We start from the raw sequence: 23,335 nt of genomic DNA, 5'->3' as shown, positions 1-23,335 counted from the left end.
ACTATTCACTCATCTATCTTCCACATTCTGTAACTAGAGGTGCTTACCTACTACTCAAATAACCAGTAATGGTTGTGTTTACAACATTGCAAATGTCTACTCCTGTAACCACATTAGCATGATACTACCGGTGGGATGGCTATTCTAAGTAAAAAGAAAAAAAATCTATTAAATAACTTATTAAATCACATTATTTTATATAAATAGTATATAATTTCAAAAATATCTCTTAGTTCAAGTCTTTATAGAAAAAAAATTTTATCTGGGATCCTGGGTGGCTCAGTTGGTTCAACATCCAACTCAGATCATCATCTCACAATTCATGGGTTCGAGGCCCATGTTGGGCTCTATACTGACAGCTCAGAGCCCGGAGCCTGCTTTGGATTCTGTGTCTCGCTCTCTCTGCCCCTTTCCCCGCTCACACTTTCTCTCTCTCTCTCTCTCTCTCTCTCTCAAATATAAATAAACATTTTAAAAAAAGAAAAAAAATGATCAATTAAAATGTTATTCCTAGAAAATACTTCATTTAGAGAAATACCAATTATACTTGATATCAAAAAATTACCCAATTTAACATCTAGCTGTCTTTTCTACCTGTGGCATATTTGTAAAATCAACTTAAGTAGTCAATTTTAGTGAAAAAAGTCAATTTTAGTTAAAGTGACCATTCATATTAGCATAGCTCAATAAATGTGACAACCTGAAAAAAAGTCATACAATTTCAAATAGATATAATTTTAATATACAGATATAAATGGTAGTTTAAGTGTTATAAATTGATTAACAGTTTCTATAGGTTTTTAGTTATTTGACTATTATTGATGTCTAAATGATTTTCACTCTTGCCATCTTTAGTAGCCTTTTTCAAAGTTCTTCATCCTTCTTGATTATTTCCTTACTTGTTTTTACCTATCAAGAGCATTAAGTAAACTCCATTCTTGTCAGTAATATACACCCTTCATTAAAAGAGAAATTGAAGCTATATATGTTCTTTAAAACTTACTTAAGTCATCTATCCATTTTATTGTATCCCTTGATTAATCTGTTTCCTCTAATTCATGCACCTATTATAAACTATGTCCATATACTCTCATTTTCAATTATTCCTACTGCTTTCACTTTCCATATATGCATTATTATTTGAGGGATAATCTAAAAGTAATATAGATCATTCCAACAGTGACATTCCAAGGCAATTGAGTATTCAATTTATGTGTTAATGCCTGAATCCTTGTGTTACCTTTCCCTCTGTAGTTTATACATATTGGTCACTGGTCTTTATATTTACAAGGTAGAATCTTAAAGGAAATAAGAAGCACATATATGTGTTAAAAATTAGGATCTGTTTGGCTTAGAATTTTCACTGCACTAATTCCTAGCTCTGTGACCTTGTAAAGGTTATTTAATGTACTTGAGTCTCAATTTCCGTATGTTTCAATAGGGTAAAATGATTCTTGATTTCTAGGACTCATGTGAATAAACTTCTTTGAACAAAGACTAGCATATGGTAAATGCCTGATAAATGTTAACCATTTCTCCCTTTTCCACCTTATTCTATCATCATATTTTCTACTATTGTCTCCTTCCTCTCCTTTCTCTCTTTCCTCCTGCAAATCCATGGCTGGTGTCCAAAATGTTCATCTCAGTCAAGTACTATGTTTGGCAAGGGGAGAAAAGTAATCTGAATCAATTATGCAAATATCAACATAATTAATCAGCCTTTCATGAAGTTTCCAATGCTCCTCTCTGTTATCAGTGCCATGATAAAGATATAGGCTTTAGTAGAAATAATTTATTTTGAAATAAATCCCATCAGTCACGATTTAGCCTATAACTTGTTGGTATTTTTTGTTCCTTACTCTCTTTAAGAAGAGGTTTCTCCAACTGGGAACCAGAACTCAGATATACCTCATAAGGCTACTATGGAAATAAAATGTAAAATTCTTAGTGCAGTGTCTGCAAATAGAAAACTACGGAGTAAGCATTACTTTTCAGACAATTCTGCCCTTTCTCTTCGAAACTAATAAACTAGATATAGTAGAAAAAAATCTCACTTTCGTAACACCTATTACAAGATCACTGTAAGAACAATAGTTCTTTACAGTAAGTTTACTTGTAACTCACTAAGTCCCTGTGTCTCCTCATTACCAGTTTGCTCTGAAACAGCCTGATCAAGACAAATACAATCACGACAGCAGGGGTGTAACTGCTGTTCCTCACAGGATTCTTTGGCTATGACTCCATGAGGTGAGTGATAATATAATCACTAAAATTTTTGTCATTTTTTTTCAACAATGGAAAAATAATTCTTATAAACTTTTTAAGGATTTATACATTCTTATAAATTACTTTGTACACTGGGAACACAGATATGTATATATCTTGGAGGAGTATTTTAGAAAAAAAATCATTCATTCCTTGAAAGTAACTAATAAATTTAACATGTTTAATACAATCAATAAATATTGATGTTTACTAAAAATAAGATGATGAATTACAAATATAGTTTCAAAGATATATTTTCAGGAATGGTTTGATGAGAGCTCTATGAAAATAAAAGGAAAATTTCAAAAAAATAAAATCAGTCTATAAAGCAAACAAATCTAAGGAAACAAAAAGCCTGCTGAACAAAGACAGAAAAGTTAACTCTTTACAGAAATGTATACTTGAAAATACACATTTAATGAGTATTTATATAAAAAGTCAAATTCAAACAGCAATATTTGAGGGATTCTAAAAATAAAACATTTTTCAGTCAACTTCTCCTTTCAAATTTAAATTTGCAGATGTAATGGAAAAAAAAAAACAATGTAAAATATCAACTAAGAATCTGATGAATGAGAAAAATACAATTTATAAAAAAGGAAGAAAAGCTAACCCAAGTACACCTGAATAACTGTTGACTACCTCTGTTACTATAAATTTTCCTTAATTAGGCAAAATCTAGATAAAAAGATTCACAAACTACCCTTTTATTTTTACTTGAAACAATTTTTTTAATATGGAATTTACTGTCAAATTGGTTTCCATACAACACCCAGTGCTCAACCCAACGGGTGCCCTCCTCAATGCCCATCACCCACTTTCCCCTTCCTCCCACCCCCCATCAACCCTCAGTTTATTCTCAGTTTTTAAGAGTCTCCTATGGTTTGGCTCCCTCCCTCTCTAACTTTTTTTTCCCTTCCCCTACCCCATGTTCTTCTGTTAAGTTTGTCAGGATCCACATAAGAGTGAAAATTAAAAAAGAAGTAGAAACACATTGCAATGTGAAAACGTGCAAAATATATTAAACCACATAAAAAGTCCATTATAACCACAGCTAAAGTGATATCAGTACTTGAAAAATTAGTTTGTAAATTACACATCTTTAAATTACACATGCCTTTCAAAAGCAACTACTCTCAGGTAACAAAACCTAATCATAATGTTTCTTTTGGTCAAGTTCAAAAACATACACTGCTTTATTACACTCATATGTTTTAATAAAAAATAAATTGTTAATATCTGTAAAATCCACTTCTTTTATAACAATCTAAAGTTTGTTTATGGACAAATACTCACTGAGGTTACCAAATTTAATAAACCTATATACAAAAAACTCTTATACATAGAATTTTTTTCTATGAAAAAAATATTTATAGGGAGACAGTCTAATATTATATAAACACTGTATTAAAGAATAATGATAATTTAAAGAAAAGCAAATAGTTGTATACATCATTCTCATTGGTTACCAATTCTAATTGTATTTTAATCTTTTCTAAGAGATTTTAGTTATGTGCTAAAATTCATGGTAACTAGAGCCAAAATTCACTGTTCCTTTAACTATTATAACAAACTCTAAAACCTAGTAAGGATGAAAGTTTTAAAAACATAATTAAACTTACCCCATTTAATGGATATGTTTTCCATCCTAGCTCTCCCAGCACAGTTGTTGTATCAAGCAACACAACTGGAATTAAATTAAAAAAAAAACTTACATGAATATCTCAAATCGATGAAAAAATATGTTATTTAAATCATTAATGTCAACTACCTTTACTATTATTCATTGCATTAGCTTTAATAAGTTGCATTACTTACTTTAAAATTAACTATGTATACTAAATTCTAATATATAATATTAATAATAAAATAACATAAAGTAGTTCTAACTTATTTTCAAAATATGTAATTTGTGTTTAACAATGCTAAATAAGGCAGATAACTGAATAACAGAATTAAGTTATTTTTAATAGCTGACTTTTAAAACTGACAAGTGTTGAAGGAGGTAATCAAGAGGATGTGACTGTCAGTTGACCCTCGAGCTGGACTCAGGCAACTGTAGGCTCCTCATCCCCCCACCCCCCTCCCCTATTCTCAGAATATGAGCTCTGCCTACTCTTTCCATAGTAGGAGCTATTCCAGGGACACAGCCTTGACAGAGTAACATTAGTCACTGCAGAATATTCTTTCAGTACTGTTTAAATCAATTCATTAAACATACGTTTGTAGAACTAAGCTTCAATTATTTAAATTTTATTGTGGAAAATTCTCAAACATATTTTAGAATGTAGCGAAAACAGTAAAATGAACCCTCATGTACTCATCATCCAGATTCAATAATTACCAATTTATAGCCAATCTTACTTCATCCACATGTTTTTATCTACTCTCTCCCACTGAAGTATTTCTTTGAAGCAAATTCCAGTAACATCCATAAAAATTTAAGTATATATTTCTAAGATAAAGACTCCTCTTTATATAGCTACAGTATCTTAATTCATTACTATAAGTAGTAATTCCTTAATGCCATCAAATATCCAGTGTTTAATATCCCTATTGTCTGAACTTACTTGAATAGAAAAATCAAGCTCTAAATAAGTCCTATTCATTACACTGAGTTGACAATCTACTTTCGTTTTTTAATCTACACTTTATCCCATTAAATTTTTTTGTTAGATTTATTGAGGTATGATTTACTTACAATAAATTTACCCTTTCTAAATGTATATTTCTATGAATTGTGACAAACACCCACATCCATGTAACCACTGCTACAGTCAAGCTATGGAATATTTCCATCACCCCCAAAACTTCCTTTGTTATCCAATATGGCTAATCCCTTCCACAGCCCAGTCCCTGGCAACTACTAATCTAACTTCTGCCCCTATGATTTTGCCTTTTCCAAAATGTCAAATGAATGAAATAGTATAGCATGGGGTCTTTCAAGACTGGTTCTTTCTTGTAGCATAATGCATTTGAGATTCATCTATGTTGCTGCATGTATCAATAGTTCCTTTTTATTGTTGAAAAGTATTCTATTGTATGAAATTCCCTACTTGATGGAAATGTGAGCTATTTCCCGTTGGGGACATTATAAATAAAGCCACTATAAACTTTCATGTACAGGTTTTTATATGACCCTATGCTTTCATTTCTCCATGGTAAATAGGGATTCCTGGGTTTATGGAGAATCCTCATTTTGAAGACACTGTCCAACTGTATTACAAAATGGCTATGATGTTTCAAATGCCCATTAGCAGAATACCAGTTTTCCAGTTGCTTCACATCCTTAGCTGGACTTGGTATTGTTCAGGTCTTTTTTAAGGCATTCCGACAGGTGTATAATGGTATCTCATTGTTGTTTTAATATATTTCCTTAATGCCTGGCCAGTTATCTTTTTCATTACTTGAAATCAAATTTACTGGAAAAAAAGGTTATTTTGTCCTATATTCTAGATTTTTTAATTGTAAGATATCATTGAACATGCCCCCCATTCCCTTTATATTCTTTAAATTGGTAGATATATTTAGTAATTTGATCAGACTGAAGTTCAATTTATTTTTATTTTTTTTTGTGTGTGAAATTACTTCATTAGTGATGTTTTGTAATCCTTATACAGAAATCAAGGAAGATATTACTAGAGTTGTGTCAAAAAGACTTGGGAACCAACCTGGATAGGCTTCTACTGGCCAAAAATGGATAATCTGATCATACACAAGGTTAATGACTATAGGGACTGAAACACTTCAAATATGCTCAAATCCATGCATTCTTAATGATAAAATATACCTACTGACAACTTTTATAGAATACTAGGAAACCATTATTTTAAAAACTGGTAACTAATATGAAAACAATAAAACATTTTATTTTGTTTTTTCTTTATTTCTTTATTTTTTATTTGAGAGAGAGTGCATACACACACGTGAGTGGGGGAGAGTGAAAGAGCAGGAGAGAGAATCTTAAGCAGGCTCCATGCTCAGCACACAGCCCCACACAGGGCTTGATCCCATGATCCTGGGACCATGATCTGAGCTGATACCAAGAATTGGACACTCAACCAATTGAGCCACCCAGGCACCCTTATTTTGCTTTTGCTATATAAACTACTTATGAATAAAAAAACAGTTAAAGAAGGAACATTGCTCTTATTGAAGTAGTTCAGTTAATAAATGAAGAAGGAATGGCTGAACTAGGCTATACTGTTTTCTAACTCCTAATGAATTAATAGACTTAGCTAATGGTCACATACACACACACACACACACACACACACACACACACATTCTCATACACACACACAAATACATAAAATGATATTTGATGTCATTTGGGTTCATTCAGTATAACAAAAATAATCTCATTTATTAGAGAAAGAAGCTAAATATATCTTTATAATAATATTCAAATCTGTAAGTTTATCTCATTATCAAATGAAAGTTACTTTCATTTTTGATATACACTATTATAAAGAATTCAGAAGTATTTACTACCAGTATGTACTTTGGGATACACAAAAGTTTAATGTTACTCATCTAGAACATTTTTTTTTAATTTTTTTAACGTTTTATTTATTTTTGAGACAGGGAAAGACAGAGCATGAACAGGGGAGGGTCAGAGAGAGGGAGACACAGAATCCAAAACAGGCCCCAGGCTCTGAGCTGTCAGCACAGAGCCCGACATGGGGCTCGAACCCACGGACTGTGAGATCATGACCTGAGCCGAAGTCGGCTGCTCAACCACTGAGCCACCCAGGCACCCCTCATCTAGAACATTTATATTTTTTAAATACATCATTATTTCCCTGAAGGCTAGAAAAATAATGATACTAATTCACAGTCACTGTTGGAAGAAGTTTCTATGTATTTTCTTCCTCAAGTAATCTCCACATCGTCCTAGAAGGTGTGTCTTTTTCTAAATGCTCAATTTACAAATGAGAATACTGAGCCTCAAAAAGGTTAAGTAATTTTCCTTTATATCACAAACTGACAGATTTGGATTCAAACCAAGGACAGTGATGTTAGAATGTCCTTTGTAAAACACTTAAAGTCTTTCAATTTTAAGTGTTTTTCTTACCTTTTTTTACGGTTTTTATTTAAATTTCAGTTAGTTAACATATAGCATAATATTAGTTTCAGGTATACAATACAGTGATTCAACACTTCCAGTGCTCATTACAAGTACACCTTCATCCCCATCACCTATTTAACCCATCCCCATCCCCAGTTCTCCTGGTAACCATCAATTTATTCCCTATAGTTAAGAGTCTGTTTCTTTGTCTGCCTCCCTCTCTTTTATTTCTGTAGATGCAGAAAAACATCACTATTTCTTTTGCTGATCCAAAAACTTTGTAAGTTTTTTTTTTAATTTATTACTTTTTAGAGAGTGAGAAAGAGAGAGCAGGGAGGATCAGAGAGAGAGAGAGGGAGAGAGAGAGAATCCCAAGCAGGCTCCATATTCAGTGCAGAGCCCAATATAGCTCAACACAGAGCTTGGGCTCTGGAACAGTGAGATCATAACCTGAGCCGAGATCAAGAGTTAGATGCTTAACCGACTGAACCACCCAGTCACCCAAATCTTTGTAAGTTTTTATCCTAGTTTTTCATGAATAGTTTCTACAGAAAATTCACCAGTACTACCTACAAATCATGCCATTTAAGTCAAGAGGTTTACTGGAGCAGAGTGTTCAAAAATCCTTAATATTGAAGTCTACCAATAGAGATTTATTTTTCACAGACTGGAAAATTAATTAATTGATTAGTTGATATAAATATACTTTCTAAAATGTTAGGCTGCTTGGTTCTCGATAATTAGCATTTGTAAACTGTGAAGTATACTCATTTCAAAACAAAAAAGGAAAATATGTATACCTACAAAAGTGTAAATCCTTAGAATTTTTTTATTTCAGATTAGCTTTAAGAAACAAGATTTATATTATTGCTTTGTTTTCCTCTTTAAACTGCAATCATACCTTTTAAAAATTCATAAGAACAGTAAAATTCCAAATTTGCATTCCTGACAAGTGAATGATAAACTGATACTAAAATAAAACTAAGGAGTTTTGAGATTTTTAATACCATGAAACGTGATAAATGTTTAAATTTTACTATTTGTTTCATATGTAAAAACCCCACAAATTCAGGTTTTTCAGGCTCACTAATTGCATTGAACCCAGCAAGGTGAGAGCTCCTCCTGCTGGCTTTAAACAAGAGTTATCCAGTTCCTACCAGAGTGTAAAAATACTGTAAACTTAAACAGGGAAAAAACCACGATGTCGACATAAACTCAGTAAAAAGTCAATACTTTTTTTTATTTTTAATTTAATTGCAAGCTTTTAAATATAGCACAATACTTATTATTTATGTAAGGAGTACATATGAAAATATAATTATTTATTCACATCATAATGAGAAGTTGGATAAGTCAAAAATAAATGGAAGTAGGACTAGGTTGGTGGTACCAAAGTTTTGAAAATATGTGTATTTTGTTTAATAAGCAACATAATGCATAGAATATATTTGCTATACCACATGCAATTTTCCTATTAACCTTCAGAAATAAATTTCCAGCATATTGTATTTCTGGCTGAAAATATCTCTTAATTTTTAGTACTCCCTTTACTCATTATTTTGGAAATTTTAAGAAAATTTCATTATGTTCTAAAAGAAGATATGAAATGATAAAGGCAAGGTTGATAATACTGAATTAAATGAGACTGATGAGTATCCAAGATAAAAAAGCTCAATGCTAAGTTTTGCCTTAAATAATTTATCAAGTCTTTATCTACATCCCTTTTAATGAATTTAAGATATTAGTTTTAAAGCAATTAGCATACAGGTTTATCATATATGCTAGATCATCTTTACTCCAACTGTACAATAAAAAAGGAGGAGATTTTATTTGTATGCCAATTTGACAAATTAGGCAAAGAAGAGATCAATCAACCCACTAAGCTATTCTTTTAGGATAATTTTTTTGTAAAAATTCAAGTTAATGGCATGTGAATTGAGTCCAAATATTTATCAGTATTTTTTAAAGTTCAGATACCAGTAAACACAAGTTTGGGATTTTCTCCAATAGACTTTATGAGAAAAAGAAAAAGGAATTTCTTCTTATAATCTTCAATTCAGAGTCTTATTTTACAAATAGAGCCCAGAAAGGTAACGTAAGTTACTAAGTTTTTTAGTAACATAGTAGTAGAGGCTTTTCATAGTAAATTCCAGTCATGTTCCACTGACTGTAACATACCCTACAACCCCCCATAGCTCCAAACAAACTAGTAAATAAACAAAAGGGATACTTCTGACATCATGACCAAATATAATACAGTCAGAGAACACTTTGAATTATAGATAAACATGCATATATATCTGTGTGTATATTAGCACTAGTCTATTTGAACGTCATCCTGTTTACATCCTGCTTTAAACTGACATTCAGATTACTATATTAACTACCAGTTTTGGCATAATCGTATATTTCTGATTGACAAAAATCACAGCTGTAACTTCCAGATCTGTATACAATGGGTATCTACCCTCACATAGAGTCAAAATCAATATTTAATTCCTAAAAATCAACCACAGATTGATTTAAATAAATGTAGGATTATTAAGTTTACTCCTATGTCCCTTTGTGTATTGGTATTATTTTAAGCCAACCTTTTCCAAAGAGAATCATTCCTTCTTAAAACTAACAAAACTACTTTTGTCTAGAAACTGAGCACAATTATTTTTTCATTAGGTGTACTTACAGCATTTTGTTTTGTCATGCCTTTCTTAATTCTGTGGTTACCTGCCTGTTTGGTTTTGTTTGTTTGTTTGTTTGTTTGTTTTTACATTTATTTAGTGTTGAGAAACAGAGTGAGACAAAGCATGATCGGGGGAGGGGCAGAGAGAGAAGGAGACAATGAATCTGAAGCAGGCTCCAGGCTCTGAGCAAGACATCGGCACAGAGCCTGATGAGGGGCTCGAACCCACTAACTGTGAGATCATGACCTGAGCCAAAGTTGGACGCTCAACCAACTGAGCCACCCAGGTGCCCCTATAACTGTTTTTAATATAGGTATTATTCATGATTGTTTTTTTTACCTGATGTGAGAGTTTGAAAATCCTATCTGAAAGATAACATGAACATAGTGATATTAAGCACCTTTCTCAAATTTATAGGATGAAGTCAAGCCTAGAACTTTTGAATTCATACCCTTCAACTTCCTACTCTTCCAGAAAATGTTATCTTTTTTAGAAAGCATGCTCAAATCTCTCTGCCTCTGTCCCTTCTGGAAAACAGATCACTTTTTTGTTTGTTTTTTAGTTATGATGGAAAAATAAGCTCTAATAATCAGAGAAATTATTCCTTCATTATTACCTTAAATAGAGAAAAGAGCAAAAAAAAAATTCAAGCCAGTTTGCTATATAGAAGGCAAGTTATACCTCAGAGTCAAGTACTGCCAGTGAAAACTTTATCAATAGTATTTGATTAAAAATATAACTAGTAGTGTTCATCCTTATCACTTCCACACCTATTTTGCTCAAAAGAACTATACTGTTATCCTGCTTGATACAGCTTTATTTGCTTTAGTCTTAAATAATTTTTAATGCCTGCCATTCAGATGGGCTAGTTTACCCCAAAGACACAAGGAGAACCCAAGTATAGATCTGATCCATGACAAGGTCACCAAATGACAGGTTTACTCCTAGGCTCCTGAGCAAGGTCATTAAGACTTATCAATGAGTCACCTCACAAGTCCTGCTTTCCCCATCAAGTTGTTTAGTTATTTCTATGAATTAAAAAAAAGGAAAAGAAATTTGACAGATTCCTAATCAACAGCAAATATAATTCTTCCATTTTGACATCTTCATCACTTTGATCTATAAATCAACTAAGTAGCTTTGTTTAGGACCTGTATTATTTCCATTTTTTTTTCAATTACACAGGGATTAAATAGTAGAAAAGACTATTTGGCTTTGGTTTTAGATTTGCTAGTCATACATTTAATAAATGTTGTTGATCTTCTCATCTGTCACAGAAACTCACAACATTTACTATATATACTCCAGTTAGCCCAAACCACTAAATATTCTCCCCATCACTTACACAGCATCAGAGATGCTTCTTTCTAGTGCTTTCTAGTGCTTTCCTTTCTTATATTTTTCACTTGTCTTCCATGGGCTTTGGACACTTTCTATTTTTTTTGGACACTTTCATATTATGAAACTCAAGGTTTGAAACGCACTTAAATATTATTTTATTAGCTCTGGTCAAAATAGATTATGAATACTTTTTGAAAGTCTTATCTACAATAAAATAATGTAAAACCACTTCTACATAATGGAAGAACAGTCTAAATAAAGTATTGAAACCCTTACTTTAAAAAGAAACAAGAGTAGCTTTGCACTGAGAAGGAAAAAATGACTTTTACTAGAATCTAAGAAAAAAATTATATGAGTAAAACAGAGTTTTATTTTTCCCCTGGAAAATGGAAAGGAATTTTTGTTTTTGTTTTTTCCCCTTTGCAATATTGGTTTTTTTCTCCATTTCATTTACACAGACATAATGTAAAACATTTTTAACCTCCTTCATTAGGACATATAGTCATAAAAATGTTACTTGATTTCACTTTAAGACATTTTGATATTATTTCAACAAACATTTATTGAGGCTGTTATATTCCAGAGGCTGTATTAGCTATTGCAGACTACAGAAAGTTTATAGGATACTATGTATAGCCGCAAGGAGTATACCTGATGTCATTTTTTTCACTCCCATTGTTAGGATTTTTGTGTCAACTCACATGCCATAGTTTATTCAAACATGTAAATAGCAAAAAGGCTTAAAATGCCCTTATTCAGAAGGTGCAGAAAAGGCGGCAGCTATTTAGTAGAATGTGTAGAATTAAATTGTTGTTCCAAAAGGGCAAACATCCAATAGCAAATCAACATCTCCATAAACTGTAATTGGACAACTTATCTCACTTTCTACAGAAGTGCCAAACAATGAATAGATTGTAGAAATATATCCCAGTAGTCAACAGTAAGGGAAATAGTAATTTTCTACCTGAAGAATACTCTTCAAAACAATCCTGAACAAGAAATATCTGCTAAATTTCTCAGAAGAGATAGTGTTTTACTTAGAGTACGAATTTAAAAAATTAAACTACACACTACTATAAGTAAACATTTACTAACCCAAGCTTAGGTCATCAGCTTTAAAAAATTATCCAGTAAAAATCTTAATTGTATTGTTAAAATTTTGAAAAACATACATATTAGACAACGGTGAAAGGATAATATTCTCATTTTTTCCATTAAAATTATGGCCAAATCAAGACATAATTATCAGTATCAATTTAAAAATTAGTTCTCCCAATATAGTATGAGCTCCTCAAGGGCAGGGTCTGTGTGTGTGTTCGCGCACGCATGTATTTGTTGAATAAAATGAATGAATGAATGAATGAATGAATGAACAAAGGAACAAACAGATGAGTGGAAGGAGCATGCGCAAAAAACTCATGCCTTCGAGAAAACATTTTTAACCAACTACTGAAAAAATAGTGCAGGATTAGTGGGAAGGCAGGCACTGGACAAAATTTATATAGTCATTGTGCTTACTTTGTAAGGGAGAAGGCTCACATATGATCTCTCTAAGAAGTGGTTAAGGGACAAAGTGGTCTTTGGGAAAATATAGTTAAAGTAGGCATTTGTTTTGAGCACAGAATGGATTGTCAGAAGACAAACATTTTCATACCTTTTGGAGTCCTTTTCCCTGCTCCATCCCTACCCCTACCCTTTCATCAAAGAGTACCCTTAGGCTGCTTGCTCTCAGTCCAAACTCTGTGCATCTAATCTCATCTCTCACAGTGCACAATGTTCAAATTATCCCTTATAATCTGCTGCCCCACTGAACACACTCATCATATCAATAAAACATCTTAAGTAAAATAGCACACAAATGTGCTTATGAATACTCATTTCCCCTTATCCCTTCCTACATTATTTATTTATCCAACTTAAATTTGAATTGATTACAGCACCTTTTGGGTGACAATGAACTTGGGACTCTTCCATGGCATAGCTAAAATCACACGGCATAAGCAATTTCTCATAGAACTATATTGCAAAAGAATTCCTAAAACTCCAATTTCTAATTGCTTGTTGGCCTTTTGGCTAAGATCAAGTGTAAAACTCCAACTTCTACCATATTCAAATAAATTACCCTCTGTTTAGATTATATGATGTGCTTGTGTAAACTTAGCCAAGTCATAATTCTTATTCTACCAACTGTTGGGAATTGCTCTGCCATAAACCAAGTAATTCCCTAAGCTTTAGTATCCACTCTAACCTGGCTCTTGACAGACTCTGGTCTTAGCCACTCTTCCAGGGTAGCATGTATGACTTAGCATGTAAAAACAAGAGTAACAAACAAAAGTTTGCTTTTCGTGTCATAGGTCATGATTGTCTCTTCTTTGCCCTTTGAGTTTCTCTTTTTAATTGATTACTCGAAGAGTATTCTCAAGAGAAAGCTAAGAGAAATGTTTTTATTTTCTTTCTTAGATTTCCCCATCTACTCCCTCCAGCTGCTTACAGAAATATTATCCATACTCGCTTTAGTTTCTAAAAAAGGTACAGCCAAATTGCCAATTGAAGACTCCTCTAAAGCAGCTAACTAAACCATCCATGAACACTTAAACAGTCAACTGCTTATAAAACATGATTGTCATGTCATAAAACTTGATAATCTGTTCATATAATAATATATATTTTGGGAGAGATGCTGTAAAAGAATAATTTAAATAAAATGTAATTTTTAACCCTTTTCCCATAATTTCACCATTCTTGACTGCCTAAGTAATGTGTGTTGTCTCGTGAATCACTAAATTGAATTGTACTGAGAATTTTAGTAAGTAGTATTGCTTGTGGAGGAGAAAAGTCTGTAATGAGAGAAATGGGCAGGAAAAATGTGAAGAAAAATAAAATATTAAAACAACCAGTTGTTGTATCATTTATACATAAAACAGCTTTTTAGGAAAATTTGATAAATAATGTCATGAGAATTATGTAGGACAATTTCCTACTGAAACTACTGAGGAAATGAGAGAGCAAATGTGATGTCAGATTTAGAGGCACATGAACTGTAAAGACAGCTGATCTTCTGTTGCATATTTCTGTACTGCAGACGAGTCAGGAGGAGGAATGGTTCATAAATGAAACATTTACAAATGTGACCCAGGCCAAGAGCAGCATGGCTTCAGTATATAGGAAAGAATGACAGATGGACACTTTAGTGTTGGCAGAAAAAATAAAAGAAAAAAGCAAAACAACAACCAAAAATGGCATTATCATCATTATCCTGTAGGGAAGGCAAGTCGTTAAGTGCTATTGTGAAAGTGTTTATCACCAGGATCTTATGCAATAAAGAGGATAATGGCATTTTAGCATTTAGGCAAATGGAGAATATTTTATCCAACACAGGTTTCCCAAGCATAATTAAGCATAAGAAAGCAGATATAGGCTTTCATAAGGCAGTGATCAGTTTTAATTTATTGATTACCCAAGACATGGATTATGGTAAGAAATATAAAATGTTGAGAAATTCTTTTGGTGAAGTCATCAGGATCCAAACTCCATCTTCAACTGCCATGGCTGAGAAGCTCGATTTTTATCATTCCAAGGAGGAGTGATTATATTTTAGGAGACTTATTCCTGGTAATCAGACATACAGGAGACTAATTTATAAATGAGAAGGACGATTTATTCACTGATGACTTATCTCCCCAGGGAATCTCCTTCCTTGCAGGTAAACACATTCAAGAGACTAAATTACAGATCAAAGATTTCTAGGAAAGTACTAAATTACTGAAAAGGAGTAACCCCTGTTTTACTTTTACAATCCTCTATGTCTATTTCCATGTAAGGAACAAACAATTTTATCTACTCATTTTAAAGCGCTTAACTTTAACAGTGCGGAAGAAACAATAAGAAGTTCATTACTTCCAAAAAATTATTTTTCAAACATACATATTGCCAACTATAACTTTGGCATTTCAAACACTATTTACAAGGCATATTACAGTCTCCATGGTTATAGCCTAGTATTGGCTAAATTTTGGAAGTACTAATTTTTATTTTGTGGGAAAAAAATGGTTCTATCTATAGACTCTCGTTAATAACAAGTACTATGTATTTTTCCCAAGAAAGATTCTCACATGTGAGTAAAATAAATTCCAATTACTCACTCTTATATGGTTTCAAATAAGGACAGGGAATAACATTTGCAACCTTGCTGCACAATTTGGTAAGAATCTAAACTTTTAGGCATAGAGTCCATAGTTGGTTAGGCAGATTGTTTTGGTCTTAGACTGCTCTTTACTACAATCCTTATTTTTATCAGACAAAAATGAGAGAAGTTTTAAAAACTTAAAACCATTGATTTGTCAATACATAGAAACTTAATATTATTTCTGAGAAACTTAATAGTTTTCTCCTACCTAGATGACGTTATTTGACCATATAATCTAAAACTGCCATATTCTGAATAATGAACAATTGTATGTTCTTCAGAAATCTGTTACTTCTTGTTTTCTCTGTCTTCATGTTTTTCAGAAAAAAAACTTACCAGTTAGAGAGTTTCAACTATTATTTCAATTCTACCCACCTCCAAAACAGTATCTCCTGAAAAAATCTCTCTTACCCATCAGACACAATTCACAAGCCCTTTACCTGTTCACAAACTGGCCTCTGTATAGGGAAGGCAGGGAAAGACCAAAGAAAGAGAGGCAAAAAGCCTTCAGGTTAGTAGGTGGCAGGTTTTAATAAACAAGGCTTGTCTTAGGCAGCCACAAGATGAGAGGACCTCCATATCTCCCTGCCAGATCTTAAGTTTACAGAAGCCCCAAATGGGTTCTCACAAGTGTACCATCCAGATGGTCTCAACAACACCTTACTCTCTCAAGGCTATGTCTTTGGAACAGCTCCCACTGCAGGAATAATGGGCAGAACTGTACATTCCAAGGACAGTGGAGGGGGCGAGAAGCCTCTGATTACCCAGGTCCATCTCACAGGTCAACTGTTAGCCATATCTTCTGGATTACCTCCTTCAATATCCCTCAAACTTAACAAGTCCACATGTGACTTGATTATTTTCCTATGAACAGATATTACCTCCTGATTTCCCTATTTGAGGTACTGGCACACAGCATCTGCCCAAGTACACAAATTAGGAATCTGTATCCAACCCTAACTCACCCTTAACTGCTCATCTATAATTTTGCAAAGTATATGTTGTAGGCAGAATAATGACCCCCCTCCCTCCAAAGTTGTTCATTTCCTAAACCAAGGAAACTGTGAAAATGCTATGTTACATGGCAAAGGTAAATTAAGGTTGCAGACTGAATTAGATAATCATCTAACCCTGAAGATAGGGAGACTATCCTAGATTATCCAGTGAGCCCAATGTAATAATAAAGGTCTTTAAAAGTAGAAGAGGGAGTCATTAGAAGATGTGACTACAGGAGAAGGTGCAGCAAAATACAACCTTGCTGGGCTGAATGTGGAGGAAGGCAGCCATGAGCCAAGGATGGTGGGCAGCCTCCAGAAGCCAGAAAGGGTAAGGAGATGGACTTTACCCTACAGCCTCCAGAAAGGAACACAGTGCCACTGACACCTTGATTTTAGCCTAAAGAGATCCATGTCCCATTTTTAACTTACAAACTGGTAAGAATAAATTTTTGGTTTTTTAAATCCACTCAATTGAAGGTAATTTGTTACAACACCAACCAGGAACCAATACACTAAGCATCCTAAATCATCTTCAAATCTATCAGTTTTTCTCTCCACTACCCATTTCACCTCTCAACTGGACTAGGGTCCCTTGGTCCTTTTCCTCTCATTTAACTTCCACAAGGCAGCTTCAGTGATCTGCTTAAAATATAAATCCAAATTTTCCCCTCTTTTTTTCAAAATTCCTCAGTGGTTCACCTTATCACTTAGAGAATTCTCCCAAAGTATTTGCCAGAAATGTGCAATAGAAATGTTCATAATGTATACACTGAACATTCTAGCAGGTTCTGAGTAAAAAGATGAATCAAAATAAACATAGCACATGCTTTCAGGGTTATTATAATCTAATATGAGAAACAGAAATTAAACAAAAAATAAAATAAATATAGACCTATATTATAAGAAGTGCTATGAATCTAATTTATATTTTAGGCTCATGGAAAGCCTCTAAAAAGAGTCATGATTATAGAGTGGAACTATTCTCTATATTTCTTTTAGATTAATGATGCGAAGTATATAATAATGAATTGGAGAAGACATGAAATAAGATATTCCTTATTATTTTTAACCCAGTATTTCTCTCACCTTTTTGGTACTAGAACCTCTTTGACACTGAATATGCATTAACATTCTATGGTAAAATGTTCAAGAAAACACAGTAAGGTAACTGCTGCCTTACAAGGGATCCTTTCCACTGCATGAAAGATACTTCCTGGCTTGATCCCATTATCTGTCCTACTTCATTTTCTATAGTACCCCATCCCTGCCCTACATTACTCTGATTTACTGGTAATGCTCAAACTCATTTCATCCTCTCCCCTCTCTCTATTTCATGCTATTCCTTTCTTACTGGAATTTTCTCACTGTTTTGGTCCTGCAAAAAGACTCCTAGTCATCACTTACGGCTTAGCCTAAATGTGATTTCTTACAGAACCTTCCTAAACTTATTCCCAAAATATATACATGCTCTTACTCTTATGCCCCATTGAAATTTGTACATACTTCACAGACAGTGCTCATCTCACTTAATTTTACTACAATGTATGTATTTCCTGGTGTAACTATTCTTCCATATAACCTAAAATCCTTAAAGGCTAAAACTGTCTATTTCAACCCCCCCCACATTTTTCCTGAATTCATTATTTTAAAAATGAGTAATTGTTGTGAAGAGAACTGGGTGTTATATGTAAGTCATAAATCACTAAATTCTATTCCTGAAACCATTATTACACTATATGTTAACTAACTAGGATTTAAAGAAAATAAAAAATAAACTCTGTATATGAAAAAAAAAAGGAAGCTATTTCAATAATCTAGGCAAGAGTCGATGAAGCTTGGACAAGAGTTGGGGCAGTGGGAGTGGTGAAAAGGGGTTAAAAACAAACAAATATGGGGGTCTGGGTGGCTCAGTTGGTTAAGTATCTGACTTCGGCTCAGGTCATGATCTTGCAGTCCATGAGTTTGAACCCTGAGTTGGGCTCTGTGCTGACAGCTCAGAGCCTGTAGCCTGCTTTAGAGTCTGTGTCTCCCTCTCTGCCCCTCCCCCACTCACACTCTGTTTCTCTCTCCCTCTCTCTCTCTCTCTCTCTCTCTCTTTCTCAATAAATAAATATTTAAAAAAAAGAAAACATATAAACAAAAAGGAATAACTGAATGGATTAGCAAAATGAATGTAAATAAATGAGAAATTCAGAATAACTAAATACATACTATGCCACAATTAGTAAATGGTTCAAAATGTCAATAAACATGGACAACTCAGAGCACACACACACAAAAAGTAGTACACTTTCAGTAGCTACAAAGTACACTGGAGTACACTGAAGAGGTAGCAGTTAAGGTCCTGTGATTATAAATCCACTGCTCCAAAAAGCAATAAATAATAAAATAACTTTGTGCTTTTCTATCAGATTGTTAAAAAGAAATTACTAGAGCAGAGTTAAAGGACTGGCAAAGTCACAAAATCCAAAATCCTGATCACATTGGAAAGAAAAAAATTACAACTTAAATGAAATCATAACGATTCAGGAGCTTCAACTACTTACGCAAAAGAAATTTCCATGGAAACCACATGGAGAGATTTTATATATATAAAATATATTTGAAGTACTCTTGAACACATTTTAAGATTACATAAATATATATGTAATATATATGTATTCTAATTAATATGTATATAACTAATCTAAAACAATACACTCAAATAGAAGGGGAAAAAATACCCATGAAAAAGGAGAATCATCCACTCAGAATAAAATAAATCAGTTGGTGCTCTTGATTAAGAAAAGTTGATGTATTATGGCCACTAGAATTGGAGAATAGCTAAGGAAAGGAACATCAGATGGTATTAAAAACATTTTAAAAGAGGAACTCCCAGGTGGCTCAGTTGGTTAAGTTATCCGACTTTGGCTCAGGTCATGATCTCACAGTCTGTGAGTTCAAGCCCCCCATCAGGCTCTGTGCTGACAGCTCAGAGCCTAAAGCCTGCTTCAGATTCTGTGTCTCCCTCTCTCTGCCCCTCCTCTGCTTTCACTCTGACTCTCTCTCTCTCAAAAATAAATAAACATTAAAACATTTAAAAACATTTTAAAAGAGCTATGGAAGCTGCTACAACATCTTTGCAGTGAAATATAAGAATACTACTGATTTGACACTTTCACTTTGAAGTAACCAGAATGATACCACAATTTTATAGAGCCCTTATTTGGTTGGGTTTTCAGGTAAATTTCCAGGAAATTTATTTTTATTAGATACTAGATATACTAAAACCTCAGAAAATAAAATGGGATATTAATAAATCCCCATACCTAATATTGCTCTAAGACATAGTTATAAATTTTGATGACATGTCTTTGTGTCTTAGAAGAGCAAATTGTAGATATTAGGAAATATGGAAGTCCCAACAGAGTCAAGATTTCACATTATTACTGAGGAAAGACTCTTTTCTTTTCTAAACAAGGGGGCCAAGTTGACTATAATCAGGAAGAGGTAGGCTACTCTGACCCTGGAGTCAGTGACAATTATCTCGTATGCCCTCTGTTATAAGAGCAGTAATATCATAGTCATCTTGTTTACAGAGAAATGGATGATATACTGAAACAATTTTATCTCAAAGAAATTCCATAAAAACAACTGTAAGAGAAACCTCTTGAATGAATAGTTTTGCCTGAGGCCCTAATCCCAGATATATAAGCTACTGATGTGAGAAACACCAAACACAGTCATTTGCCTCCTTATCACCACCTTTGTCAATCATCTATCAAGTACTTAGTAAACCCAAGAACTTTTGAGGGACTCAAGTACATATGGAATGGAGGGGAATAGGTCAAGGTAAAGCAAACTATTCTCCATTAGAAAACGGTTTGTGAGATGAATACTTCAAAAACTAAGAAATATATAGTACCACATAGAATTCTTTTTTTTTTTTTTAAGTAGGCTTCACACCCTGCATGGAGACCAACATGGGGCTTGAGCTCATGATCCTGAGATCAAGACCTGAACTGAGATCACAAGTCACATGCTTAACTTATTGTGCCACTGAGATGCCACTGCACCACATAAAATTCTTCAAAATAGGGTGGCTGAGAACATTTACTAAACTGACCCAAACTCATGAAACTGAGTGATAAGGAAACAATTTTGAATTCATCCTGTCCAAAAGATTAAAGTTTGATGAATACCCTCTTGACATAGTATTGGACCCATGTGGATAAGAACTGGAATTTCTAGTTTTCTAGAAGATTAATACTCCAGTTGCTCCAGGCCAACTCCAAAATGTCACACATTATAAAGAAATGTTCCTACCATACCATCATAAATGTGACTAAGCTAAAACATTTAGTCAATTTAAAAAACAAAATACAATTTGCAAATCTGTATTTATTCACCAAGCCTTTCTTATATTCTTCTTTAAGATGATATTTTCTCGAGTATTAACTAAATTCAACAAAAATTCTGAGCAACTCTCAAGTGACCAACATGTCATACGTCCCTACAGGCTCTTGACAGTCATCTCAAGCCTTTTTTCTTAGCACTCTATCCCTCAAATCCAGTGCTCCAGGCCTTACTAAATTTATTTAATGTTCTCAAAAACCTCAAATTCTTTGGGCCTTCTCACAAACTAATATCTCATCTTGGTAACTACCCACTCACCCTTGGTCACAGTTTCCATGAAATTCTTGTTAGAATCTCCCCTGATCTCTCTTACCTAATGATGAGGAAGTGTCATGTTTAATGGGCCTCCTTAGACTAATGCATATTTTATAGCTGAAAAACATGTAACTATTTACTGTAAGTGTTCAATCATATATTTCCCAGAAGAGAGTAAGTTTTGTAAGTTTAGGGACCTTAGTCACCTTGTTCAGCAACCTTTTCCTAGGACCTAGAAGAATGACCTATCAGAAAGCTATCAGTAAATGTCCAAATGAGAAATAATAGTAGCCTTGGCATAAAAAATTTTCCCAACTGATCAAGACCACAATAAACTCTACTTCCTCTAAATATACTTAGCATGCCTGGCTAATTTTTGCTTCTCACTCGAAACTTACCATATGACAGTTTATATTATTTATATATCATATCACAGATGAGGAATATAGGATCCAGAAATATGAGAAGACTTACTGAAGGTCACTCAGAGAGCTAGTGTTTACTACCAGATTAAAATCCATTTCTGAGCTGAAGAAACAGAGAATCACGCAAAAGGAGACACTGGAAAAATGTGTTCCAAAGCAAAGAACAAGACAAAACCTCAGAAAAATAAGTGAAAAGGAAATAAACAATCTACCTGATAAACATTTCAAAACAATTGTCATAAAGATGCTCACCAAACTTGGGAGAAGAACATATGAACACAGTATGTCAACAAAGAGATAAAAAATATAAAAGAGAAACAATCAGAGTCAAAGAATACAGTAACTGAAACAATAAATACACTAGAGAAAATCAATAGCATATTAGAGGATGAAGAAGAATGAATCACTGATCTGAAAGACAGGGTAATGAAAATCACCCAAGCTGACCAGCAAAAAGGAAAAAGAATTTTAAAAACAAAAATGTATGTAAGGGAAATCTAGAATAACAGCAAACATAAGAACATTCACATGATAGGGATTCCAGAAGAAGGAAAGAAATGAGGCAGAAAGTTTATTTGAAAAAATAACAGTTGAAAACAACCTAACCTAAGGACAAAAACAGGTATCCAGGTTCAGGAAACAGAATCCTAAACAAATTGAACCCAAAGAGGTTGATGCCAAGACACATAACAATTAAAGTGCTGAAAATTAAAGAGAATATTAAAAGCAGAAAGAAAAAAAACGCAACTAGTTATTTAAAAAGGAACTCCCATTAGACTATCCAGCTGACTTTTTTAGCAGCAATTTTGCAGGCCAGAAGGGAGAGGGACAATACATTCAAAGTGCCAAAAGAAAAAAAAAAACACTAAAATGAGGAATACTCCATGTGGCAAGATAAACAAAAGTTAAAGGAGTTCTTCACCACTAAACCAAGCTTGTAAGAAATGTTACAGGGTCTTCTATAAACCAAAAATAAAAGGCCAAAAATAAAATACCTAGAAATAAATTCAACCAAGGAGATAAAAGACCCATACTCTGAAAACCATAAACACTGATGAAAAAACCTGAAGATAATGTAAAAATAAAGATATTCCATGCTTATGGATTTGAAGAACCAACACTGATAAAATCCATACCATCCAAGGCAATCCACCAACTTAATGCAATCCCTATCAAAATAACATTTTTCACAGAACCAGAAAAAATAATACTAAAATTTGGGTGGAACCACAAAAGATCCAAATAGCCAAGCAATCTTTAGAAAGAATACCAAAGCTAGAGGTATCACAATCCCATATCTCAAGATATACTACAAAGCTGTAGTAGTCAAAACAGTATGGTACTTGCCACAAAACAGATACATAGATCAATGGAACAGAATAGAGAGCCCAGAAATAAACTCATGTTTATATGGTCAATTAATCTATGATGAAGGAGGCAAGAATACACAATTGGGGAAAAGATAGTCTCTTCAACAAATGGTGCTGGGAAAACTGGAGAGCTACATGGAAAAGACTGAAACAGAACCACTTTCTTGTATTATACACAAAAATAAACTCAAAATGGATTAAAGACCTCAATGTGAGACCTGAAACCATAAAATTCATAGAAGAAAACACAGGCAATAATCTCTTTGACATCAGTCATAGAAAAATTTTTCTAGGTATGTCTCCTCAGGCAAGAAAATAAAAGCAAAAATAAACTACTGAGAATAAACC

The 23,335-nt window shown here is 33.4% G+C and overlaps 1 protein-coding gene across 7 annotated transcripts in view; it reads right to left on the bottom strand.

Annotated features, from left to right (window-relative positions):
- Positions 1 to 23,335, bottom strand: part of EPHA6 (EPH receptor A6) — an 856,998-nt gene that overhangs the window by 783,727 nt on the left and 49,936 nt on the right. For 6 of the 7 annotated variants that reach the window (XM_027077585.2, XM_027077587.2, XM_027077586.2 and 3 more), the window contains exon 2: positions 3,888 to 3,952. In XM_027077585.2, coding sequence (XP_026933386.1) covers positions 3,888 to 3,952 — 65 coding nt within the window. Of the gene's footprint in view, positions 1 to 3,887; positions 3,955 to 23,335 lie in introns of those variants that run through there. The other variant, XM_053220713.1, reaches the window with a different exon arrangement.

Source organism: Acinonyx jubatus, chromosome C2, assembly GCF_027475565.1.
Source record: "Acinonyx jubatus isolate Ajub_Pintada_27869175 chromosome C2, VMU_Ajub_asm_v1.0, whole genome shotgun sequence".
Taxonomy (NCBI): Eukaryota; Metazoa; Chordata; class Mammalia; order Carnivora; family Felidae; genus Acinonyx; species Acinonyx jubatus.
This window is presented reverse-complemented; position numbering and strand designations above follow the sequence as displayed.